This window comes from Macrotis lagotis, chromosome 3, assembly GCF_037893015.1.
Source record: "Macrotis lagotis isolate mMagLag1 chromosome 3, bilby.v1.9.chrom.fasta, whole genome shotgun sequence".
Lineage (NCBI taxonomy): Eukaryota > Metazoa > Chordata > Mammalia > Peramelemorphia > Peramelidae > Macrotis > Macrotis lagotis.
The window spans coordinates 123045020-123072766 of NC_133660.1; the positions used below are offsets into that span (position 1 = coordinate 123045020).

The 27747-nt window shown below is 36.5% G+C and overlaps 1 protein-coding gene and 1 non-coding gene across 2 annotated transcripts; one reads left to right on the top strand and one right to left on the bottom strand.

Moving 5' to 3' along the window:
* Positions 1-2450: 2450 nt before the first annotated feature.
* Positions 2451-22895, bottom strand: LSM6 (LSM6 homolog, U6 small nuclear RNA and mRNA degradation associated). Its single transcript, XM_074229195.1, has 4 exons — positions 22791-22895; positions 13037-13140; positions 9968-10081; positions 2451-5369 (listed from the first exon to the last, which is right to left on the bottom strand). The coding sequence occupies exons 2-4, from the start codon at positions 13128-13130 to the stop codon at positions 5335-5337; spliced, it is 243 nt and encodes an 80-aa protein (XP_074085296.1). The 5' UTR covers positions 13131-13140; positions 22791-22895; the 3' UTR covers positions 2451-5334.
* On the top strand, positions 4188-4294 carry LOC141519800 (U6 spliceosomal RNA). The gene has a single exon (XR_012477436.1). It is a non-coding gene; the product is annotated as a U6 spliceosomal RNA (small nuclear RNA).
* Positions 22896-27747: the final 4852 nt, after the last annotated feature.

Here is a 27747-nt window from a genome sequence, read left to right on the forward strand (position 1 = left end):
TCAGTCATAAGGTCCATTTAGCACATCAAGGGAACTGTGGAATTCCAATCTCACTCACTTCACCAAGTGAAATGCAAGCCACGTATTAAACTCTTTACTTCAGTTTTCCTCTTCTATTAAAAAAGTAATCACATTGTTCATAGACCCTGGAGAATAATATGAGGATTAGCTCAGTTGGCTAGTGAAACCAAGACCAAAGGCTTGATTCTTATATAGGTAGTGGCTTTGAACAGAATAGAAAAATTGTGTTCCTCTGCCTCAACTTCAAAGAGGCTGGCTCAGAAAAAGTCATCGATAGTTATCTACAAAGAATAGTGGTGGCAATTTTACTGTGGAAATTATTTGAGAAATTTGTAAAATATTTAAGCTTCCTACAAAAAAGCTATTAAACAAAAGTATCCAACCCCAATACAAAAGAAATGAGACAATTTAGATGCAGCAATCTTCAACTGAGCCCTAAGTTCCAAAGGGTATATATTTTTAAAATAAGAGCTTTCTTACAAAAAGATAGAAGGCATTTTTGCTTGTTTACATTTGAAATAATTCTTACATTTCTACAATAAAAGTAGCATCCTTTCAGAAGGAGACTTAATAAAAGCAATAATTTTAGCAGTAGATCCCTCCGGCTAATTTTTGGCAAAGATCTCTTTACAATACAGTAAAATCTTACTAATTCAGATCCTCTGAATTGGAATTGATGAAACTTTAACCAATGCAAAGCTCTCTGTGAAAAGATTTTCTGAGTGCCAAGGCTTTAGGGATGATGTTTATCCTACTTAAAGTAACTGTTTTACATCTTAGCAGCAGCCATTTGGATACTAACAGGCCAAATGCAAATTAATTTTTATCAATTCTTCACTAACACAACCCAGCAAGACCTCTATTTGGTAACCCTGTGTTAGGAATGATCTAGAATATTACATATTACAAAAACTCAAGATTCTAGCATAATAATCTGAACACACTCTATTTTAGACTTCAATAAATTAGACTACGAAAGTTGTTATATCTGAAAGTAAGTTTTAAAATTCAGTTTTGAGAGAAAGTTTCAGATCTTAGACTTCTCCTTTCTTCAAATTTTAGGCAATTCTAGTATAGTGAAGTTGGCATGATAGCCTGAAAATATTAGTCACCTGGAAGTGTAATATCTTCTGTTCAGTATCTTTCAGCCTTTCTCATCTGAAACCCACTACTGGGAGACTTCCCAACTAGCTCCTAAATAAATTATGGGATCACAGCTGAGTAACAGATGCCTTTGGATTTCTTAATATTCTTAATATTAACAAACAACACTTTTTACTATTTTATATGGTTTATTTTATCTGCATACACCCATAATAGCTTCTTCCCGATGCTAGTAAATCATGGAATGGAACCCAGTCATCTCTTCAGTCAGCAACATTGACAGTAACATTACTCTGAATTGGTGCAAACAAGCCAGGTATCAAGATGGGGAAAGCTGGAGGAAATGTGGTAACAAACAGTAGGAGGCAATAATGTTAGGATTCTCAATTCTTAGGCATGGTTTAGTTCAATACCAATCAGTAACAATGTTAGTAGATAGTAAAGAGTTCAGTGGGAAGAGTCTTCAGCAGTCTCTGGAAAAGTCAGTCTCCCTTTTATTAGCTTGTTTCTTTCTGAACCTGCTTCCCAACTGAAAAAAATATGGGTTTTACCTAAGACAGTTCTCCAAAGCTAAAAGCATGATATAATTATTAATTTCTATTATCCTTTTAAAGGGATGTTTTAATGCATGGACTTAAGGAAGAATAAGGATCTGACTGGAACAATTGCAGAAGCCTACTCAGTTTAATGGTGACACAAGAACTTTGAGAATAAGGGACAATGTATATGCATTGGAGTTATCAGTCTTCAGTATGTCTGCCAACTTGACTTTGGGTTTGAAATCTTCCACTGGGGGATTCATTCAGTTATGTCTAGGTCTAATAATTAGGCCATTTCTCCCCTATGATTTGTATTCATACAGAATAACATTATTACCTCCAAGCCCTTTGAGTCAATATATATATAACAGCAAAGAATGCCTTGGGAGATACTGAATTTTTTGATAATGGAAGGTCTTTAAATAGAAGCTCAATATTTACTTATTTCTGTATCCCACTGAAGTACAAATTGTAATAAATTAGAGGTTCTTAAACATGTTTTGCCATGGACCTCTGACAAAGGGATCCCTTCTCAGAATGTTTTAAAATACATAACGTATAGAACTACAAAAGAAAGCAATTGTATTGACATTTTTGAAAATGTATTTTTTTTTTATTTTTTTGCAAGGCAAATGGGGTTAAGTGGCTTGCCCACGGCCACACAGCTAGGTTATTATTAAGTGTCTGAGACCGGATTTGAACCCAGATACTCCTGACTCCAAGGCCAGTGCTTTATCCACTATGCCACCTAGCTGCCCTGAAAATGTATTTTTTAAAAAATTTATTTAAGGGAGTGGGGTTAAGTGACTTAACCAAGGCCACATAGCTAGGTAATTATTATGTGTCTGAGGTCATATTTGAACTCAGGTCCTCCTAATCCAGGGCTGGTGCTCTATCCACTGTGTCACCTAGTTGCCCCCAAAATGTATTTTTAAAAATCATGTTAGAATAGGATGGACTGAGATCTATGTAGATAGTAAGTTTGTGGTTCTATTTATAGACTACAAGGAAATTCCAGTCACTTTTTACCCAGTCAGATCACTAATATGCATTGCCCTATTGTTTTAAATAAGAACACACTTCCTTGCTTTAGATGAATACTATAACATTCCTTTATTGAACACATACAAAAAAATTGCCATCATGTGGGCATGAGAACATGGTTAATCATTCCAGGTGCCAGCCATCTGTATTTGTACTCAACAGTTCTGTTTTGGGGGTAAGCTGCTAAAGTAACAATCAATTCAGTCTTGTGGAAGAGTAGCCAGAAGAAGGCTCAAAATGATGTCCAGTATATTGAGACAGTCTAAAAATTAAGCACAATTACCTGTTGGTTGCAAACTGACTGCCATAACCCAAGATTATGGGAGTGGCGACTGGATGTATTTTAGGGCCCAAGGACAATGGCAACGTATTTACTTAGAACAAATATCTTTGCTACAATGCAAATGAAAAATAAGTCATTGACCTCTGGGAGACTGAAGTTAAGAATAAAGTAATTTTACCACTTACACTTTGTTCCTCTGTTCTATAACATGCAGGTATACACAGGGGACAACTTGCTCCAGTACAATTGCAAATTATAGTACTTTTATTACAGTAAAAATTGTAGCATTTCCCAAAGTAGATCTTGATTAAAAGTAGTTCCACTGGCTGAAAACACCACTCTACTATAGATCTATTAACATCTAGATATGGCAAGGGGGAAATAAAGACACATACCAAGGAGGAGGTCAGGGGGGAAGTTAGCAAAAATAGGATGCTACAGATTTGTGGGAGATAAAAATGGAATTGCTTTTAGAAGCAGCTAATTTCAGCGAATGAAGGGACACAGTAACCTGGCTGCCTTGCACATTCTACAAAACAAATGAGAAAATACATGCTTCACTTGGAGGAACATCCATTTTCTCCTTAAAAGAAGTCATTTATAAAAGAGCAAATTGGTGATTTGTACTTACAGATTGGGCCCTTTTCAGCCCTTGTCAAGAAGTGATAAATTATTGAAGCATAGTATAAAGTGTTTTATTTTCTGTGTGCACTCATCAAAGCCTTCTGAAATGTTTCTATTCACCTTTCCCCTGCTATTAATTAAAAAATAATTGTTTCAAATTGTTCCCTGATCTAAAACAAAATAAAATAAGGAAAAAAAAAAACCCACACCTCTTGGTTCTCCCTACCACCACCATCTTTTAAGGTGGAAATCACACCACTGCTTCCTGGAACCAAGAGCTGTTTATATTAAAAGAGAGACAAAGGAAGGTAAGGAAAGGGGAAGGCCAATATGAAATTTGCACAATTATCTGGTGTTCGTTCAACCATAGTGCCTAGATGTAGCTGTTGTTCCTAAAGACACTGTACACCACTCAGAGAATAAAATAGCATTTTGGAAAACCGATTAATAAATTGTAAAAACTCACTCAGCAGGAGACAATTACCTAAAAACCACTGTCATGTGTCAAGCAACATGAAAGCAGAAGTTTGAGGCAGGACTATTGGGTAAAACCATGTTCAAACATAGTTCAAGTGCTCACTTTGGCAGCACATATAGTAAAATTGGAACGATACAGAGAAGATTAGCAGGGCCCCTGTGCAAGGATGACACGCAAATTTGTGAAGTGTCAAACATCGTTCAAACTTCTATTGCAAAGACCTCCCAAATATAAGTTAAAAGGTTAATCTGGGATTTTTCCAAATCACAATTTAGTAACTCAAACCTAAAAGGAGTTTAGAAACACTAGCTTTGCTTTAATTAAAAGTGCTGTTGGAGAAATAAACAGGGATGGCCTGGCACCTACTGTGTCATTAAACAGGATTACATTGATATTGTTTTCTTGAAGAAAAGAAATGAGGATAGCTTTAAAAAAAATCTAACTAGAATAGTGTCAAAGAAGGGAGTAGACAGATGCCAGGATTCCTGCTGACAGACTTAAATTTTTTTTTTACTTAATTGGCACAGAGTTAACATGCATATACTCTATGTACTCAATTCTTTTCCTTTGCACTGCTTTTAATGGAAATGCCACAATTACATCTGATTCAATCTACTTAATTCTGACCCACCTCTACCCTTCTTCCCCCTTCATCCCAACTTCCAGGCAATTTAGTTGTTTAGCATTTTTAAATTTACAGATGTTTAAAAAAGTTTTGGACCCAAATTGGATACCATTTTATAGGGCATTTTCACTAATATATTTGCATGACTTGTGGAGTGGCAGGGAAGAGAAGCAATAAAACAAATGGCAACACTTCTTGAAAATTGCCTCAATGGAAAAACCATCCCATCCAACTGTTTTACTTGCAGTCAATGTTATGAGAAAAAGTCACAATCTGAATGCATTTAATTACTTGGAATTTTAAATTGGGAGAAAAAAAATTTTCAACAACAGAAGCTAACCATCAGCTACCTTTTATATTTTTTTATTTGTATCAATGACAAAAGAAATGTAACACAATGACTTAAGAAAGTTACCAAAACGTTAAGGGTGAAAGAACTCTCTGTACAACTGAAAGCATTAGTTTATGTATGTTTAAAATACTTCCTCCCCCCAAGTCAGTGCATAAACTATAAAGAAAACAGGAAAATTTACATAACAAAAATAAGAACAAAAATTTTCTTTTAATTTTTAAAAAAATATATGAAAATACAAAAATTATTCCTTTCCTGGTATCTTCACATTCTTCTCTTCTGTGTACTTATATATAACACTGAAAAAGAAAATAGAAATTGATTAAAAGGGATGTTCTTAAAAACAATTACAATAGCAAGTTTTATAAATAATTATTTTGATTTCCTAGTTAAAAAAAGAATTTCAAAAGAACAACTTAATTTACAATATAAAATGAATTTTAGGACAAATACTTTATGAATGACTCTAGACTTGAAGTCCAGAGCAGCACATACTGAGTTAGGTCTGGATCCACTACTGTACCAGTTACATAAAATTGGGACCCACTTCACAGTGATGCCCAGAGGATAAAAATAAATTAATCCATGTTAACATACTGGGAATATAAATTCTATAAAAATATAAAGCATTATGCTCACACTCCCAACAAAGAGAAAGTTTTATGTATTTCTGCATTTCTGAGGTGATTACCATTCAACACAAAAGAGGGATATCAAAATAAAGTCTAAAAAAGAACGGAATATTACAAAGAAAAGAACACTAGATTTAGGTTCCAAGTCCTGTTACTGACAGTGATTATTTGTCTGAACTTGGGCAAATCACAACTATGTAGCCTCCCAGGGCCTGTATTTGGCCACCTTAAAGCATTAAATAAGTAGAAATTATATAAGATGGGGGCAAACAATAAGTCAATAAGCATTTATTAAGTGCTTACCATGTGCTGGGCATGATGCTAAGTCTATGTTTTTCCTCTTATTTTCTGGATTCTATCTTCTTTTGTCCTATGATCTACTTCTGATTTTTTGTTCTGTTCCTCTCTGTCCCCCAAATGAAATGCTGAATTCAGTTTCACTTTTTAAACTAAACCCAAACTAATGAGGAGACTGAATGAAATTTTGATGAAATTCTTCCTATCTGCACTAGGGGACACTAACAGGAGGAGGCTCTCAAAGGTCCTCACAAGCCAACAGGGAGAGAACAGAAAGTTTAGCTCTAAGTGAGATGGAAAGTTTCTCTCATTCTGAGGGTACAATCAAAGTAGATGTCAATCCCTCATTTTTCCTCATTAGATGGGTGACCTTAGGTGAATCACTTAGTTCATCTGCCTCAATTTCCTCAACTGTAAACTACAGATAATGGCAACATCTATTCTTAGCATCACTGCTTGGCTCAGAGTAAGTTCAATCAAAATGGTATCATATGTTACTATCCTACCCATTTCTGATGCTAGACCATTCACTGACAAAAACTTTTTCTGGGCTGCTCTAGAGCTCAGGGTCCTGGATACTTCTCTTGGGGTCCAAGGAATGGACTTGCTTAGCATACACTTGTCTCACCTAGTAATAAGAGGCCCCTTCTCCACAGATGTTGGCAGTGAGGAAGGGTGAGGGGTGGGGGTGCTCTTGTGCTCGGTGGTGGTAACTGGTCACAAGCTGCTGCCAATGGTGATGACAAGGAAAGTGTCTCTCTCCCTCCCTCCAGTCCCAATCAGTTTTTGTTTCCAAGGCTCTTGAATTCAGGGTCCCAGGGAGGACAGTGGTCAGGTGGTGGTGAGGGTATAACTTATCTGGCACGGATCACACCTCATCTATCTGCTTTCTTCAGGTGGGTGTACTGGTCCCTTAGTGGAAGGGGATGGGAATGGCTGGCTCTGGAGGGATGGATTGCTAAGACAACCTCCTCTCTACAATGATTTCTCCCCCTTCAGTGATACAGTGTGTGGGCTGTTGAAAGAATACTTAGAAATCAAATAAAATTATTAACCTGGATGAGATCTATGGATAAGGGGTCTATGAATTTGAATGGGAAAAAATTAACAACTTTATTTTCACAACTCTTTGGTTTCCTTTATAATCCTATGTGTTTGGTTTATTCAATGATATCAATCTGAAGTAGAGTTCATAGACGTTTCCAGACTTACAAAGGGGTCCATGACATAGAAAAGATTAAGAACTCTGACTTAGTCCAAAAGCCATTCTATGAAGGTACCCTCTAATAAATCCAGGTTAAAAGCTATGAAATAATTAGTGAATCACATATACAATGGTTATTTCTTAAATATGTCCATCCAACTGCCCAGTCTGTGGGTATTGGCCAAAATCTGGTGGTCATGAAAATCTGGTCTCAGTTTCAGGTCCATTTTTATTTGAGGCACAGCTTAGAACAGTTACATTTGTTGTTGACAATGGTCATTAAGAAATTTTGAGGCAAAAATGTTATATGGATTAACCAAGCGAACCTTGGATTTTCCTCCAAGACCTAAGGAAAGGTGTTCTGAAGCATCTGGATTATAAATTAATAAGAATTTAAATGTTATTGCCAATAAGGTTATGGGAAAGGTCACAAGAAAATTCAGCAGAGAATACATCTATCCCCAAAGGGGAGGTGGTGGAAGAAGAAAGATCACTCACAAAACAGCTGGCATTAGTGTAGTTTTTAATTTTCCAAAGCACTAACATCTCCTGACAATAACTCAAAGAATACCAGGTGAACATTAGTCATTAAATAATCTGCTGTAAATATCTGGATCAAAGAACCACAAAAGTTTAAAAATTCTGAGTTTGTTCAAAATTGGTATCTTTGAAGGTACCTCCTGTGACAGAAGTAAATGTGCAGAAACTGCATGACTCTCTCCCTTTCAGCAGAGAAGGATCTTTTACTCTTCTGACAAAGAACTCACAGTCAGTAGACAAGATGAGCTGGCTATAAAAGGTTGGTGAGTGGGAAAAGTCAGACATAGATTCCTTTAGGAGACAAGAAAATCATACCTCAGAGTTAAGAAACAAAGAGAGGGCTTATAGCTAGCTGTGGGGCAGGAAAGGTGACTGGCTAAGGATGGAAAAAAATGTCAAGACCCAGTAAGTAAATAAGGAAGTCTTCCTAGAGCCACTGAATAATTAGGAGTTGATTATAATAACAGCATTGTTCTTAGGAGTCAGATCATCAAAAAAAAATTCCAATATTTCAAAAATTCTGTGATTACTTTGATGGGTATTTCTCTTAAGTGATGCAGATCAGAGTTCCTCTCAAAGTCCACTGTCACAGCAGACAGGTTCATGAGATGGGGTGGTCAATGATGAACCTGTTCCACATTTAGCCAACCTGCTCCACAGTGTAGGAACTATCAGAGCTTATACCATCTAGAATAACCTTTCAGAAACTAGAGTCAGCTCCATGCCAGAAGGAGGCATCAAAGAACTTTAGTATTATAAATATTTTTATATAAACAAAGAGGCTAAAGGCATGGCAATAAATTAAGTCTTCTTTATCTTGTGGTACATAAAATGCTTTGAAATTTTTAAAAATAAGATGCAAAAATCAGGAAATTCTGATTTTTGCATCTTATTTTTAAAAATTTCAAATTGAGAAGACAAAATACAAAGAAAGAACTGTCTGTGGTACTTTTAAAATAAGAAAAAGACAAAAGTTCAGACACAAAGAAAAATGCCACTAGTAGAAATGTAATATGTAATCCCAGCAAAAAGGCATATGAATCAATGGGTTAAATAAACAAGTCATCCAAGACCACAGATTGTCAAATCAGTATTTATAAAAAAAAAAAAGATCAGAACTCAAATTATCACTGGTGGGGGCTATATGGAAAAATTTGGAGAAAGAATAGGTACTTGACTTGTGATTTCATTGGTATAGGGAACTCCCTGATGAGGAAATTTCCTCTACTAATGCTAATACTAATTTCCTATACTAATACTAATACTAATACTAATACTAATACTAATACTAATACTAATACTAATACTAATACTAATACTAATACTAGGGTCAGTACCTTCTCCAGAACTTATAACCTTAAAGAATAGTCTGATCCATATATGATAGACTACACCAGGATTACCACAGAGCCAGAGTATGCCAGAGACAGGACTTGAATCTAGGTCTTTCTGATTCCAAGGTAAGTTTTTAACTGATATGTCACACTGCCTCTCTATATATTAACTTAGATGCCAACTTTATTTAAGGTTTTAAATTTCAAATAGTGACCAAGTATTATTTTAACTACTATAATGCTATGAAGGTCATTAGTAAATTATGGTTATATCCCATTGACACATTATATCATAATATGTGACCTATGATTCTTAAAAGCACAACTTAAAAGGTATCTGATATGTACCAAAGAGAAAGATCAGTTCAAGAGCAGAAAGTAGGAATATAAAGATTTAGGTTTTAATATGTCAGTTTTAACTTTCTGTGTGACCTCTTTGGATTCAGTTTTGTTATCTCTCTTAAATGAGTGGGCTCCAAATTGCAGAGAAGTTCCTAACCTTTTTCAGGCCTGGTATCCCTTGGTTTTCAGTACAATCTTCCCAAGTCCCCTAAACACTATGAAAGAATTTTTTTTTTAGAGTTTACCATGCATGTGCACATAAAAATAAAAGAGGCCATTTAAAATGGATAATATATTTATAGAATATTTCCAAATCCCTTGAAAAATTCTGCATACTCCTGTTCTATAAAGCAATGATGTCTAGGCTCCTCTAGCTCTAAATTTAAAGTACCTATGAAAGCACAAACTTAATTAAACATATTACTACCATGCCTCACTATAGATATGAAAATAGAAACCATACTTTGATTTAAAACATAGAAATATTGATTGCAATTACAAAAAAAAATCATTTCAGAAGAACAGTTGTAGGATAAAAAGAACATTACCATTGTTTCCTCGAATAAATGCATCCCCATACTTATTCTTTAGTTGTCCATTTACATATTCTTCTGTTTGTTCCAGAGCTATATTCATGTAGCCATCTAAGCAAGCCAGGACACCTAGAGACACATTATGATAAAAAGATGATATACAAAATAAATCAAGCTTGAAAACCATGGGGTAAATCATATATATGACAACCTTCTTTTGTTCCACTGGATACTGTAGGCTTAATAAAAATTTAAACTATAAGAGACAAAGCAAAATTTTAAAATTCCTTTCTATATGCCAATATAATAAAATCGACAATATGGAAGTATGTTTGCATCCACAACTACCAGGTAAAACAATGACTCTTCATTCATCTTTTTAAAAGCCTTCAGAGAATGTAATAGAATATTTTTAATCAATGCACATTTCCTATTTTTGAAAGCTAAAAATGTGAAAGCCGCTACAATTACACAGCAGTAAATGGCCATTCTCCCAAACAGCTCCATTCCAATGGCACTGTCTTTCACATTAAACACTCAATCAAAAAGCCTGATCTGGCTAATTTATTTCAGCCTTTCACAATGTCTACAGCAGCAGATGAACTTAGCACAGTGTTAAGTGGAAGTCTCCCCAATCTGTTCAAATAATAGAACAGGAGACAGCAGGTGCTACTGAAAGAACATCTCAAAGCGGTGACTCACAGTGAGGAGCAGCTTGAGAATACAGAACAACATATTGCACTGTGACACATCCCATTTTGTTTTGTTACAGTTACAATATATTTTCAAATCAAAGCTACTATAGGAAAGTAGCTAAATGCATTCCAAAGTAGCTTTCCAGGAAACCACTCTAGTACATTCTTTTAATCATACTGAGGTGACATAAATTTTGTACAGCTTTCACCTGCCAACTTTCTACTTTAAGTTTGTCATTTCAGAATAGAATTTTATATGCTTCTAACTCAAAGTCTCTAAATTAAAGCGATACTTTCCAGGAAAATTTGCAGAGTAAAACAAGAACTGTAGAATTCAATTCTCTTAAGCAAAGGAAAATAGACCAATAGTCAACAGATTCTTTCAAAGTCATGACTTTGTTAATAAACTCCTCATCCTGTCAGTCTCATCCTGCCTCCAATTGTCCCCCAAATAACAAAAAGAATGCTTTTCAAAATTATGAATGAGTAATGAGACAAGGCTAAAGAGATTAATTTATAAGAAACTTACTTGTTTTTGGAAGGTTTTACCAAGGCTTTATATAATCAATATATTAAAATTACATACTTCCAAATACAATTTGACTGTAGTTTTAGGAAAGACGCTTGCTTTTAGAGTGTTTAACTTCTTTACAATTCTGAGACATAGTTTATATACTTTTAATCATATCCACTTCTTGTTAAGCAAATTTGTTTGTAAAGGAAAGCATTTTATAGTTTAAACTTCCATCTTCTGATTAAAAGACATTTCCCATAGCCAATAGCTAGTAAAACTATCCAGATGAAGAAATCTGGAAGAATATTTGGAGAAGGCTGGAATCAGAACCTCTTCTAATCCCTCTTAAACAGATACATGAACAGACTGTTATAGTGAGTTATTTTAAACAACCACAAAAAAGAATGGTGTTTTCAATAATATTTTCTAATAGTATAATAATCTGGTTTCAGCATTATGTAAAGACAAAAACTACTCTTACCAATCTATTTCGTACACACCCAAAGTTTGCTCAGCACTGTCAGAAAATACAGAACACATTGTCCCTTCACTAATCAATTAGGCCATATATTCAAATCCCAGGAAGACTATTACATTCTCTGAGCTCACTGAAAGTTTACTGCCAAGAAGCAATGGAAGGATATTTTATAGTGACTCTCTACACAGTATAAGTTCATTATTCCCACTATAAAATTCAATTAGTCTTGAGCTGGGTTATTCATTTTAAGTCACGAAGGTAATGTCCAAATACCCCAAATAAAAAAATTAGGTCAGTTAATCAGAAAATTTAGGCCCTCTCCAAAAGTCAACTAAACCTTAATATGAAATAAAGACACAATAGCCAATCTGAATTATCTATAATGTATACAATCAAATTTCCTGGATCATTTAACAGCTTTCATTTTGTCTCAGTAAGCAACTACTGTCAATACAAAAGAACGCCTCTGTACCCCAACAGCAGATCCAGCAATTTAGTAGAATTCATGTTCTAAACTGATTCATATAGTATTGAGGGTGATCTAACCAATCTGAAGGTATTTAATTTCAACAAATCAGAGTTAACAAAGTGTGTTCTTCATACCAACCTTGTGTACAAGCATTTTGATCTTTATTTTGTAGTAAACTAACTGAACCTCTTAGAGGGCTTCTGTGACAAACCTTGATTATAGCTCTAAAGTATAATAACTGGTACTTGATCTTCTGATTCTGAGTTCAATGTTTGCTCTATTCCCTCATTTTTTTTTTTAATATTCTAGGGGACTACAGTTCTGAATCACAGAATTCTAATGTCTATCTCTTCATAACAAAGATTGTTTTAGGGTCATATCATCTTTTGTTTGAAAAAAGTTAATATGACTATTGAGGGTTCACTGACTTCATTCATTCATTCATTCATTCATTCATTCATTCATTTTTAAACTTTAAGGCAATGGAGTTAAGTGACTTGCCCAAGGTCACACAGTTAGGCAATTATTAAGTGTCTGAGATTGGATTTGAACTCAGGTCCTCCTGACTCCAGGGCCAGTGCTCTATCCACTGTGCCACCTAGCTGCCCCTGGGTCCCACTGATTTTAAAACTGAATACTAAAAGTCAAGTCCAAAGTCCTTAACTCCAGAGTTGATTCCCACTTTGTCATGGGTATCATTAAAGATACTGAACTCAAAGAGTTTAAGAAAAAAAAGTTTGAGTATAATACAGTCCAAGACAAAAGTATATAAAATATTGCATCATGGAACCAAATCCCCCATGGCTAACACAGAATAGATAGCAACAGAATCTGTTAATAATCGAAAGCTTTTGTCTATCTAAGGGGAAAGTGAATCTCACTATTTAGTTATAAATGTACATAAAGTGGGCATGTAAGAAAATATTACCTCGGTAATCAACTCCAGAATTTAACTTTACTACAACTGGTCTTCCTATGATCTGCTTTAGGAAATCACTGGGAGTTTGCTTCCGTAGACTCATTTTAGCAATCCTGTTTAAGAACAAAAAAGAAAAAAAAAAGAGTTAAATATTTATCAAAGGAAAAAATAAACATGAATAAATTGTTTACAAAAATAAAACTCCCAACATACTTAATAAAAATAAAATTTCAGGATATAATGCAACAAATTGAAAAGTCCCCAATGTATTAAAAGATTTTGGTTTCTATACTAAACTACTAACTTAAGGTACTCTAAATGGTACCATTAGGAGGAGTCTTGGAAGGGTATCCAGTCTATGGACATAATGAAGTCCTGCAGACAAGGGGAAATGACGAGGTATCTGCCTGGGCTCCTTCTTAAACAGAGGATGTAGAAGGCAGGGAAATACCACCAAATACAAATTAAATTAACAAGTAAAATATAGTTCATCATTTTCCCCTCTCATTTTGTTTTACAACAGCTACCTAGAAAGACTGAGAAGCAAATCAAAGGAAACCTGATTTTGAAAGCAAATTCTTTTGTTTTGTTCAAATTCAGAATCTATCTAATTTCTAGGTAGGGCAGCTAAACGGTACAGTGGATAAGAGCATTGGTTTTGGGAGTCAGGAAGACTGGAGTTTAAATCTGGTCTCAGAGACTTGACATTAGCTGTGTGACCTTGGGCAGGTCACTTAACCAAGTGCTTTGCATCCAGGGCCATCTCTAGTAGTACTGATACATATCTGGCCATTGAACTCAGAGGAGAAAGTGAGGCTGGTGACACAGCATAGCATCCTCTCCCTGATGCCATGGTCTTCTTCTGAGAATGAAGGACAAACAACATCACCATCATCTTCATCATTATTGTAGACTGCATGGTGGCAAAGCATATAATTTTTAAAAAAAATTTTTCCCTCAAGAATGCTTTCAACAATTCATAAAATTTGAAAAAAAATGTTATGGAAGAATTTTTGAAATTACTCAAGTGATAAATTATTTTTTACAAAATAGCAGCCACCTAACATGCAATATGCAGAATCCATCCTTTTAATAAATTGGGCTTTGTTTAGTTTTAGGGCAGGTATTTGGAGATTTGATAAAGTAAGTAAGAGGGGATTCAACTACTTGAATGAGCTGTAAATTTTTTCAGTTTTTATTCCATATGGATGTATGGAATGACTGGATAGTAATCTGCAAGAAAATCAGAACCTACCTTGTCAGGACATTTTGTTATCTATCCTGTCTCTGTCCTCTTTCTCCCTGCCTCTTCACCCTCCCCCAAACTGGAAAAATAGTTAAATCCACTTAGTTTTGGTACACTTGCCAAGGGATTATGTTATCCTGAAGTGGATGACTGAAAATTCAGCAAACCCATTATATTTAGCTGGTCCAAAAACCATGCTTCATATCCTATCCAGTAATCTCCCTGGAAATGGGGTCTAACTAGTATAGTTATCATGCCACAGGTAGACCAGTAAACTCTTTGCCTAATTAATATGCTGCCACTGATGTATTAGTGAAGTATTAGACATTACATGGTTCCAGTCACAATTTCTGACTCTTTCAAGCTTAGATTTCCTTTTCCTGATCCTCATTCTCCTAGATGTGTTGTATCCTTTATTAGAATAAAAGTTCCTTGAGATAAAGTCTTACTTTTCTACATATATATTCTTAGAGTTGTTACTTCTCATAGTAGGCATTCAATAAGTATTATTTTTTTCCTCATTCAAATATTTACTGAGAGCCTATCATATGTAAGACACTGGGGACATAAAAATAAATAAAATCCATTCCTGTTTTTTCAAAAACTTGTAATATATTAAAATTACAGCTTTTATACATAGCGAGAGTAGATTAGTAAGAATGGCAAGCATCTCAGTAAATTAAGTTTCTGTAAGTTTGCTGTTTAGTTGTTTGTGACTCCATTTGGAGTTTTCTTGGCAAAGATACTGAAGTGGTTTGCTATTTCCTTCTCCAGCGCAGGAGACCTACAAACCAGGTGTATTTCATAAGCAGGGAAAAACTTAAGAAAGCCATTCTTCAATTTTATATTCTGTTAACAAGTGTCTGAAAAAACAAAAAAGGAGAAGGGAATTCATAAAGAAAAATGAAACATCAAATCAATTAGTTTTTCCACATTTCACAATTTAGCCAATTCCATTTTCTTCTAAGCTGCCTAGTTGTTCTGGTATCGTGAAGGTGGTCTCAGTTGTTAATTCAAAGCATATTATAAGAATAACTGGAAACAATATCTAACAGGTTCATATGAAATGAATATGAAAATTACACTGAAGTTGTACTAAGTACAGGGAGAAAACTAAAAAACCAAGAATTTTAACAGAAAATTTAGGATCAGTAAAGGTTTTGTGTAGTATGTTCATTTTAATGAAAATAAAACAAAACAATCTCTTTACAAAATGCTTTACTTTAAGCCTAGGATTAAAGGTTATCAATTGAGGAAGTCTGTATTTAACTTCTATGATTCTTCCAAAAATGAAATAGCTAAGGAGTAATAACCTCATTGTGCCTCAGTTTTCCTAAATATAAAAGATGAAACCCCTTGCAAACTTTGAGGACAATAAGATACACGACTGAATTAGATGTCTAATAATAGTATTAAGAACTTAACTGATGTTTGAAGTTTAGCAGTAAGGTCAGAAAACTTGAATTTATGTATCAACTACTTAATACAGTCAATAAACTTTTATTAAACCCTTACCACGTACCAAGTATTATGCTAAATTCTGGAAATGCAAAGAAAGGCAAAAATCAATTCCTGCTCTCCAGGAGCTCACAATCTAGAGGGGAAAGACAGTACATCAAAAGAAGCTGAAAAGGAAGAGGCTAGGAAGGGTATCCAGTCTACGGACATAATGAAGTCCTGTGGACAAGAGGAAATGATGAGGTATCTGCCTGGGTCCCCCTCTTAAATAGAGGATGTAGAAAGAACTCTTGATATCCATCCTCTACCTCCTCTCCAATCAAAGGGAAGGAAGGGTTCCAAGGGGGAGGGGATTGAAGGGGTTTGAGTTTCAAAGTTGATCTGATCTATGGGAAGATGAATTTATGGAAATGTTAATGTCCAGAACAGTTAGGTTTTCCACTTGAGTGTCTGTCCTGGGCCCCCTCCTTAAATAGAAAACCAAGGAGAAGCTTTCTTTGTCTACCCTGCACCCTCTCCAAAGGGAGAAAGGGGGCAAAGGGATACCGAAAAGGTTTAAGTTCAGAGTTGATCTAACCTTACCAGAAAATTAACTTCTAGAGATAATGGCAGATTGACAGTCAGATTTAGAAAAGTTTCCAGCAACTCTGAAGTATTGTGAATAATAATCCTGCCTCTAACCTTCTTGTGCCCACAATTACTTTATCTTATACAGGTCTATCTAGACACACACACACACACACACACACACACACACCCCTGAATAAGCTTACATGTGTTTAGATTATCTCCCCCTTAGAGAATTCAAGCTCTATAGGGGTAGAGACCTGTTTGGGTCTTTGTCCCTAGTGCTTCAAATGCTGCCTGAACACATAAGATGCTTAATAAAGGCCCGATTATCTCAAGTACTTCTTTCTTTTCCATGATATATTTCCTTGTAATTTTGGCCAATACTCAGATCTCCTTTCATGACTATTTTACAATACTCTATCACAGAGTTTGGAATTTTATCATGTTCAACTTTTTCACTTCACTGTATAGTTTCTCACATTGTTCTCAATTTCTTCATTTGAATTCCTACAAATCTATATTAAGCTCCATGAAGGCAATGATAAAAATAAAGTCTCTTTATTGCTTAAAGCATACTAGCATACTAGACAATGAAATAAGCAAATATTTAATGAACTGAATAGTAAAAAATTCTTAGAAAAAAGCAGATATCCTCCAACTATACTGAGCTTTCATTTCAAGCACACTAATGTATTTCTACATTGATTTTTATTATGTTTCTTAAAAGTTGTTACTGTTATTTACTAATTTGCCAATGATCATTTTATATAATTTTTAAAATGACACAATTTCTCCCATTGGAAGATTTAAGTAATTTTAAATTAACTTCTAAACTAACTTAAGCTGAAGGCATAGTTCTTTTGACATTAGTTTATGAAGACAAAATGTCTGAATGATGTAGCCCCAAGAGGATCACAGGATTTTCTGCAAAGGTATCTTAAAACTTGTGTGTTGTATAAAGCACTGGATCTGGAATAAGATGATATAGTTCAAATCTCAAGTCTGTACTTATAGGTTCACAGATTTAGACATGGACTGGACCTCAGAGTCCTATATTCACTATAAAGTGAATGAATGTGAAGAAGGATTTATTAAGCACTAACTATGTGCTAAGCTCTGGAAATACAAAGAGAAAAGCAAAACAGTACCTTCTCTCAAGGAATTCATACACTAATAGGAAGAAATGACACATATGAGATTTCAGTCACAGGGTAGATGGACAGGTCTAAAAGCTGTGCAGACATAGGACAGAAGAACTCACATGTCCTGGGAAACAAGAGAAAGTCTGACAGCAGACCCTGTAGGTCAGGAAGGCAGAGCAGCAGGGAAGATATGGTTCAGCAGATTTTGGGATATGAGAGCACAGCAGATGGTAAGACCTGAAGGTCTTACTGGAAGGATTAAAGTTGGTGACTATACTTTTACATAAGTGGCATGAGCAGCCTATCTATTCTGTACTACCACCAGAAAGGGGTAAAGTGAGCCTAAACAAGAGTTTTTCAATCTGTAAAATACAGGGTTCAAACTAGATGATCTTAGGTTCCTTTTGTAACTAAATTTTTTCAACAACCATGCAAACTTTAGGAAGTTCCTACTATGTACAAAGCACTATGATATTCATCAAGTTTAGAGAAGTATGAACTTCTTTCTATATAATAGACGTGATCATCATCTCACTTCGCCACCCCATCTAGTGTTTAAAAGGAATTATTTTATTTAATCAAAGTACATTTCATTTTGGCTGGCATGATATTCAGTACCACATCATTCACAAATTGCATTGCACAACTACCCTTGCAGAGATTTATTTATTTATTTTAGGTTTTTTTTTCCAAGGCAATGGGGTTAAGTGGCTTGTCCAAGGCCACACAGCTAGGTAATTATTAAATGTCTGAGGCCGGATTTGAACTCAGGTACTCCTAACTCCAAGGCCAGTGCTCTATCCACTGCACCACCTATCCACCCCCTCAGAGATTTTTTTAAAAGAAAATGAAGGGGTAGGGGGGAAAACAGCATTATTTGTTATTTCACATAGAATACCAAAAGCTTATTTCTCCTAAATATTTAGGAAGCATAATTTAAAAGTCAGTGGAAAAGATGGTTGGTAAATGCTGAGAAATAACTGAGATGACAGAGATCAGTAAATTAGGAAACAGCTAGTATTGAGATAATAGTGGTCAAAAGAGGGGGAAAAATCATTTGTTAATTTTGAGCAACATCCTCAAGGAAAGACTTAAGCAGGAAAATGACCATCCTTTTTCCCGAGGTATTTAATCAGTAAATTTTCACTTGGAACAGTTCATACAGTTCTGGGTCAAATATATTTTCAAAATCAGCAAGCTGAAGGAAAAATGTGAAGTGCAATCCAATGAGTCTAGTAGTTAACAGAGATGGTGGTTAAAGAGAGCATCAAGATGACTTTAATTCTGGTCCGTCTTCTCTGATCAAGTGAAAAGTGCCTCAGAATGCCTTTCCTGTTCCAACTTACTACCTTTAAACTGTTTGTACCTGAGATATATTGAAGTATACTAAAATAGCAGTAATTATAACTGATGTTTATGTAGCACTTTCAGAGGACCTGTCTAAGGGGCTTTTGGATTCAGGTTCTACTACTGAATCCTGCTGGGACTCAATTTCTTCAAAAGGTTTTCTTTTCTTTCTTTTTCTTTTTTTTGCATGGCAATGGGGTTAAGTGGCTTGCCTAAAGCCACACAGCTAAGTAATTATTAAGTGTCTGAGGCTGGATTTGAACTCAGGTCCTCCTGACTCCGGGGCTGGTGCTCTATCCACTGCACCACCTAGCCACCCCCACAAGTTTTTATTTTTTTAATTAATTTTTTTTAAGGTTTTTGCAAGGCAAATGGGGTTAAGTGGCTTGCCCAAGGCCACACAGGTAGGTAATTATTAAGTGTCTGAGACCAGATTTGAACCCAGATACTCCTGACTCTAGGACCGGTGCTTTATTCACTGTGCCACCTAGCCGCCCCACAAGGTTTTATTTTCATTTTTAACCAGATGTAGGGAGCTCCAGGAAAGGACCTTACTCCAAAAACACAGATCAGCACATTGTCTGCAATTTGTGATTTTAGAAAGTTGGTGGGGGAGTACAGAGAAGTTAAATGACTTTATTCAAACCCAAGGCTTTCCAACTTAAAGTCAATTCTTTATTCATTCTACCTTAATGCTTTTATGTATGAAATTAGGATTTTCTTAAATATCCCTTATAGCTTTGTGTAACAAAGTACCAGATTTAGTAGTCAAAAAAAAAGGGGGGGGGGGCTTGAGTTCTACCTCTGATACTTGATAGTGACCATGAGTAAGTAAATTACTTTTAGCCTCACTTTCCTTATTGTAAAATGAGAATAATACCTGTAGAAAGGCAGGATGATGGAGTAAGTGGATAGAAAACCAGCTTCAGAGTCATGGAAATAGGGGTTCATGTCAAGTCTATGCACTGACTGTGTAACTCTAGACAAATCAACTTTTCTGTGTCCCCAGGCAAAAGACAAAAAAATGACAGCGCAAGCCAGCTCTACAATGGTAGAGGAGTCTCTTCATTCTCAGTTCCCTTTACCTATGAAATCATAGATCTGGTCTTAAAAAAAACCAAACTGTAGCAATAAAAAGGCCTAATAAGGTGACAAGTTAGAATGCTGTATGTAAAACCTTGAAAACCTATATAAAAACAACTTAAATTTGTTTTTTTACTTGTAATTTCTTTGATATAGGGAAATCCTTGTGAGAAAGTTCCTTTGTATCAATGCAGAAGCTTTAAAAATTACTGTTTTAGAGAATAATTTAGGGGATTGAGAAATTAAGAGACATGGCCAAGGCTACATCAGAACTTGAAATTAGATTTTCCTGACTCTGAGAATGGCTCTTTATATACAATACTTCTGTATTATGTTGCCTCTATCATCATCATTATTAAAAATATTATCTTCCATAATTTTTGACTTTATAAGCTTAGGTCTGAAATCTATTATTCCTTTTCCTCCATCTTGAAAGTGTTATAAGTTTAAGCAATGGACTTCTAAAAGTGCAAAATCCAAGTGCTGTTGATCTTATAAAGCCATCTTCCTCAAGGTTAATTCCAAACAAGGGAATACTTAATAATAATGAAAAAGAGAAAGGCTTTCTTTCTTTTTTTTTTAAAAGTTTGTTAATGGGAGAACAATCTTAAAAGTAAACATAAGGAAACTTCTTAAAATGGAACAGCTTTTTAAAAATGATCTTACCTAACATAATAAAGGAGCCTGAAAATTTAACTGTTAAAATCTTGAAAAGGATTCCATACCAAATCAGTCTTTCTAGATTTCTAGTTGAAGCCAACAAAATTTGTTTCCTCAAATTTTTCAGTATTTCAGGTCCTTTGGATAGCTTAATACAGTGGAAAAAGGACGAGATCTGAAGTCAAAATAATAATAATAAAAATGATATGCAATGAACAATAGCTTTTAATGTTTTATTAATGTACTGTCATTAATACATTTCCCAACTTTAGGAAAAGTTCTTTATGTATACTATAGAACTAGTTACTATTACTCCCACTCTCCTTGTGTCCATAAACTCTCCCTTGTGACAATTAAAACCTGAAGGCAAAATGACTGCATATCAAGCACCTGTTTACACATTGGTCCTCTCCAGCTCTATCAAGAGAGGGGAAATAAACATTTTTGATAAATTACTTTTATATTTCCTAATGACCATAAGCAAAGTTCCAACTCAACAGCCAACAAAACAGTAACTGGGATAATATCCCTAAAATGCAACCCTCACAAAACATCTCCCTAAAGCTAACCTAAGTCAGGATAGGGAATTGCTACACAAGTCATAATAAAAACTGAACTAAATGCCTTTAAATAGCCAATAGGCTCCCCCCCCCCCAATCACCTTCAAACTTGGACCAGTATAGAAAACTTGGATTTAACTTCCTTTGTCAAATCCCCTACTCAGCATCTCTAACATCTTTTTTTCCTAATAAAGGGGGGTCAAATGAAGGAGAAATAGAATTTGGAGCTGCCAGCGGCTTCAGCAGACACTAAGGTTTCTGACAATGCCATTATGCCCTTTTGTATTTTGGTTCTAGTCTCCACATGTGAGATATATATATATATATATATATATATATATATATATATATATATATATATATATATATATATATATACATACATACATATACACATATATATATATTTTCTTTGTGGAGACAACCGTGACACTATATATATCTATATCTATATATACACATACATACATATATATGAGATGACTGTGACATACATATATAAACATATATATATATATATATGTATTTAGCGGATATGACCGTGATATACATTTATGTATATATATATTTAGCGGAGACAACCGTGATATATACATATATTTTTAGTGGAGACGACCGTGACATACATACATACACACACACACACACACACACACACACACATATATGTATATATATTTAGTGGAGACGACTGTGATATAATACATATATATTTAGTGGAGACGACTGTGATATACATATATGTATATATACATTTAGTGGAGACGACTGTGATATACATATATGTATATATATTTAGTGGAGACGACTGTGATATACATATATGTATATATATTTAGTGGAGACGACTGTGATATACACATATATATATATATTTAGTGGAGACGACTGTGATATACACATATATATATATTTAGTGGAGACGACTGTGATATACACATATATATATATTTAGTGGAGACGACTGTGATATACATATATGTATATATATTTAGTGGAGACGACTGTGATATACATATATGTATATATATTTAGTGGAGACGACTGTGATATACATATATGTATATATATTTAGTGGAGGCGACTGTGATATACATATATACTTAGTGGAGACCACTGTGATACACATATATCTATTTAGTGGTGCCGTGATATCTATCTATCTATCTATCTATCTATCTATCTATCTATCTATCTATCTATCTATCATCTCTCTACACCTATTTGGTGGGGAGCGGCGCCTCCCCACATGCATTGGCGCAACTCAGCCATAATCTTCAGTCTCCGGAAGGCTGCGGAGTCAGTGTCGGGGCGGCCTCCGAAGCCCCCCGCTTTCCTGCTGCACAGCGGCCCCCCACTTGCGCCCCGGGCCGCCACTCGGGGCGCCCCGGGTCTGGGGGCGGGGGGCTGTGCTACAGAGGGTGCCGGCGGCCTCAGGGGCGGCAGTCCGGGCTTTCCGGCGCATTGTCCCGAGGGGGCTCCGTCCACCCCGAGATCTAGGGCAGGGCGGGGGGCCGCGCCCCGTAGCCCCTCCTCGGATACCGCCTGCGATGTCGGGGACACGTCTAGGGCTTGGAAGGATTTTGTAAAGACTGAAATTTGTGGCAAAAACAATTTTTTCCCAAACGGCTCCAGGAGCCCCCCACGTCCCCTCCGGGCCGCCCCCCCCGCGCCCCGCGGGCCCCGCCGACGCTCACCTCCGGGCTCCTCGGGCCTACGCCAGCCGCGGCCTCGCCTCCGCCTCCCGCCAAGTGCGCGCGCGCCCCCCGCCCGCCAGCGCCCGAGCGCGCGCCTCCGCCGAGCCAATCGCGGGTCTCCCGGGCTACGGCCAGCCCGCGGGGACAAAAAGGCCGCGTTCTGCAAGCGCGCGGGCGCCTGCGGGAGAGCTCCCTCCCGCAGGGGCTGCCGGGGCGGGGAGAAGGCCGCCGGGGGCGGGGCCCGGCGCCGGGGGCGGGGCCTGGGAGCGACCGGAAGTGCACGTCGGCGGCCCCCGAGGGCGGGAGGCTGCGCCCTCCTAGTGGGTGTGACAACCTTGAACTCAGAGTTGACCCGGTCTGTAGACTGTGGCCTAGGAGGCAGCTTTCACACTCAAGTCCCATCTTCTAAGTCAGCGGAGATGCCTGGGAGACCGTGGAAAAGGGGAAGGAGTGAGACAGAGAAGAGGAGAGCAGAGAAGGGGGGGGGAAGATGGAGCAGACATCGTAGAGAGGCAGCAAGAAAAGCTAAGAAGGAGAAAAGAAGGGACAGAAAGGGAGCAAGAAAAGCACAGGAAAGGAAAAATGAGATAAGGAAGGGAAAGAGAAGAAAAATTAAAGATGGCAAGGAGGAAGAGATAAATGCATTAGAGGAGAGAAAAAAGGAAAGGGAACAAGGGAGGAAAAATAGAGAAAAGGAGGGAAAGAGATGTGATGTATTCTCTCAAATAGGACAGCTCTTCCCCTCCTGTCTCAAGACTGACACCCCCACTCCAGCTTTCACACCAGGTTCTCAGAGAAGAACCACCGCAGTGGGGTTGGTTGCATCAGGACTCTCACGGGATCCTGTGGTGACAGGAACCCCCCTCCTCATGTATGAGCTCTGAAAGTATCCAGGTTCTTTGTTTCTCCCCTTTGGTGACGTAAATAAATAGCCACCAACAATGATACCTTTTGATTTTAAATGGGACCATTTACTTAGCAATAAGAAAGAATAATATCATGAGATACATAGTAAAGCAAGAAAAGAAATAATTATCCATCAAAATCCTAAATTACATAAACCTTAAGTTACTATCTCCCACCAATGCACTCAATATCTATAGGGCAAAGAAGAACAAGTGAGGAAAGCTCCTCAAGGAAAGGTTTATAAACATGTCCCTTGAGCTTTTCATAAAAGTTCCTTGATGGATATAACATGTGAAATGTTTCCACTGCTAAGTTGATTCATTCATTCAAAAAGCTAAATGAGCTGAGGGGGGACTTTACTGATTTGATGAAGCACTCAGGTTGTTCCTCTGCTCAGCTGGACTTATTCCTCAAGCTTTATGTACACACAAAGGGGAAGATTGAAAGCTATATTCATGAGTAGGGGATTACATTTCCCCTCAACACAGGATCCTATTAGAATCCCATTATAACCAACCACAAAGCAGTGGTTCTTCTCTGAGAAGCTAGTATGAAAGTTGAAGTGAGAAGTTTTGCTGATGCCATTTTGAAGTCTATATTTTCTTATATGTCTGGGTTCTTGAGTTCTTTAGCTTATGGTTGGTAACCAGATGCTTATTTTTTGTCTGTAATTAGAAAATTTACATTTGTCATAGAACAGTTTTGGTGTCCATATTTACCTAGTCATTAACCAAAACAGTTATCCAATTCTTCATATGCACATCATTGAAACATACTTTGTTCTCTATTTGTGCCATTATTTAATAGCTAGGCACATTCAAAATGAGTCATCTGCTGCCTCAGAACTCTCGAGTAACTTTTTCTTAGAACTCGGAGTACATTTATGCTTTATATAAGTGAACTATTAACAAATGCTTTTTCTCAAAAATAGACTCATGGCCCCAATAAGCGACTTATTAAAGGGTCACTCTTTTAAAGATGAAACTTTTAAAAGCCTCTTCCATTTTTTTCTTTTTTTTCATAGTCCCCCCCTTAGTTCTAATTTTCTTTGAGATCCTAATATGGAAATATGTTAAACATAATTGCATATGTACAAGCTATATCATATTGCTTGTTCTCATGCCAAGAGAAGAGGGAAGGGAGAATGTTAGAAAAATGTAGAACTCAAAAGTTTGCAAAAAGATGAATGCTGAAAACTATCTTTGCAGATAATTGGAAAAAATTAAAAATTTTTAAAAAGAGATGGTGAAAAGGAAGGAATGAAAAGAGAAAGAAAAGTGAAAGATACTAGAGGAAAAAAGAAATTGAGAGAGGAGAAACAGCAAGGTCAATTTATTAACTCACCTTTGAGATTCTTAAGTCTGAGTAGGCTGAGTCATGAGCACTTTATTATTTCCACTGTAATAACAGTGGTTAAAATAAGTGATTTTAGGGGTCTTGTATATTTTTTTGAGGAGGATACACTACCTTCAAGAACCCAGGGGTCCTGTTGTTATAATGAGACATCAGCAAAGGTCTTAATTACTAATGATGTATGTGAATTTAATCAAAAATCTTCCATAGAACTTGTACAACTTTGGGAAGCTAATTTATAAATTTACATGAATTCTTATATTTACTCTAGTAACATGGGAAACAAGCCAGCAGTTGAAACTGGAAAATACTACATTACCGCCTACACAAATTTGATTCCTTTTTTCCTATGCACTTAGCTTAATCAATTGAAGACAACAAATGCTAGGTTCTGTTTAGGGCTTCCAGCAGAGAGAAATAAGAGACAGTTTCCTTATATACCCAAAGCTTGACTGAATTTAAAAGAGCCAACTTCGTGTAGTGGGAAAGAAAAAAACATAGGATTTATTCAGAATATTTGAATTTGAATTTTGCCTCTGACAGAATGTTGGGCAATGAGAGGTAGAGGGTTTCAAACAAAGTCTTGATGACTACTTTCATTATGATATACAATGCAAATTTTCAAATGTAAGTTGGCCAACATTGCTTCTGAGATCCCTTCCATTGGAACATTCAATGATTATGTAATATAGTCTCTTTTAGCCTTAATGAGAAGGTTGGAGGCCAAGATCCCTAAGACTTCTTCCAGTTCTAAATCCCATAATCTACAGCTTCTCCAATCAATACAAAACTTATTTTTATGTGAATTCTCATAGGTCAAAAGAATAACAAAGAGAGCCTTTACTCATTGTTAAGCAAAGAAGATTAAGAGATTTAGTGGGGGTTATTTTGGAAGGGAGAATTCTTTCCCTAAATATATCAAACCTTATTTTAGGTTATGAAAACCCAAATCACACCCAAATTATTATCCTTGTGTTTAGACATCTTCATTTGAAAGCTTTTTTGTAATAAAGGCTGCAAACTTCCAGAGCTAAAAACAGAGCCAAGATGGTGGTGTGAAGGCAGCATTTCCCCGAGAACTCCAACCCCCTAACCCCCCCCCCCAAACAAAGGATGGCTCTAGCCAAAATTTAGAGGGGCAGAACCCACAGAAAGACTGAGTGATACATTTTTCCAATACAAGATAACTTAGAAGTTCCACTGGAAAGGTGTGTTTCACCAGGACCAGGTTGAAAAAAAAAGCCTTAGGGCAGTGCAACCCAGCCCAGCCCAGCCCAGAGATCACCCACAACAGCTTGAAGGGGCAGGGAGAGAACTCTGCTGCACTTGGGTGAGTATGGAATGAGGAGCACAGGCTGCAGAATGCAGTGAGAATTGGAAGAAAGCAGCCTGTACCCCCAGAGATGGTAAGGGAAGTCTGCAGAGATCTCTCTGCTCTCCCTGGGGTAGAACTCTGCTGTTTGCCTACACTCAAAAATGGCAGTTTGGGTTTCATACTAAATAACAAAGCTGGATCCCTCCTTATAGCCCCAGGGCAGAGGGAAGTATGGGGCCATCTACATATCAAAGCACAGGCAAGACAACATTAGGTCCTAGTGGGGTGTCCCAAAAAAATAAAAAAACAACCCCAAAGCCTTGGAAGTGCTGTAAATTAGTTTTGGGCTGAGGAAATGAGTAAACAACAGAAAAAGAAGAATCTGACCATAGAGAATAACTTTAGTCCCATGGAAGATCAAAACACATACTCAGATGATGACAAAATCAAAGCTTCCGTATCCAAAACCTCCAAGAGAAATAAAAAATGGGCTCAGACTATGGATGAACTCAAAAATAGTTTGAAAAGCAATTAAGGGAGGTGGAGGAAAAATTGGGAGGAGAAATGAGAGCCATGCAGAAAAATCATAAAAACCAAATCAAAAGCTTGGTGAAAGATATACCAAAAAATACTGAAGAAAATAATACCTTAAAAACCACTTTAGGCCTAATGGAAAAAGCAAAACAAAAGGCCAGCTGGAAAAGGAGATAAAAAAGCTCTCTGAAGAAAGTAACTCCTTCAAATGCAAAATGGAACTAAAGGAAGCTGATGACTTTGCAAGAAAGCAGGAAGAAATAAAACTGCCAAAAAAAGCCAAAAATCAGGAGAAAATGTGAAATATCTTATTGGAAAAACAACCAACCTTGAAAACAGAACCAGAAGAAATAAATTAAAAATTATTGGACTATCTGAAAGCCACAACTAGGAGAAGAGCCTAGACTTCATTTTCCAAGAAATAATACAGGGGCGGCTAGGTGGCGCAATGGATAAAGCACCAGCCCTAGAGTCAGGAGTACCTGGGTTCAAATTCGGTCTCAGACACTTAATAATTACATAGCTGTGTGGCCTTGGGCAAGCCACTTAACCCCATTTGCCTTGCAAAAAAAAAAAAACCTAAAAAAAGAAAGAAAGAAATAATATAGCAAAATTGCCCTGAGATCCTAGAAGCAGAGTGTTAAAGTAGAAATCAAGAGAATTCACTGGTCACTCCCCGAAAGAGATCACAAAAGGAAAACTTCCAGGAATATTATAGCCAAATTCCAAAATTCCCAAATCAAAAAGAAAATTCTAAAAGCTGCCAGAAACAAACAATTCAACTACTGAGCCTCCATAGTCAGAATTACACGGGATCTGGCAGCATCTACATTAAGGGCTCGTAGGAAT

Excerpts from the sequence above, each read along its gene's own strand:
- LSM6 (XM_074229195.1), bottom strand. The coding sequence starts at position 13,130 with ATGAGTCTACGGAAGCAAACTCCCAGTGATTTCCTAAAGCAGATCATA. Across the intron at positions 10,082-13,036 it reads TTCTGGAGTTGATTACCGAG|GTGTCCTGGCTTGCTTAGAT; the intron begins GTAATATTTTCT and ends ATGTGTCTCTAG. Across the intron at positions 5,370-9,967 it reads ATTTATTCGAGGAAACAATG|TGTTATATATAAGTACACAG; the intron begins GTAATGTTCTTT and ends TTTCTTTTTCAG.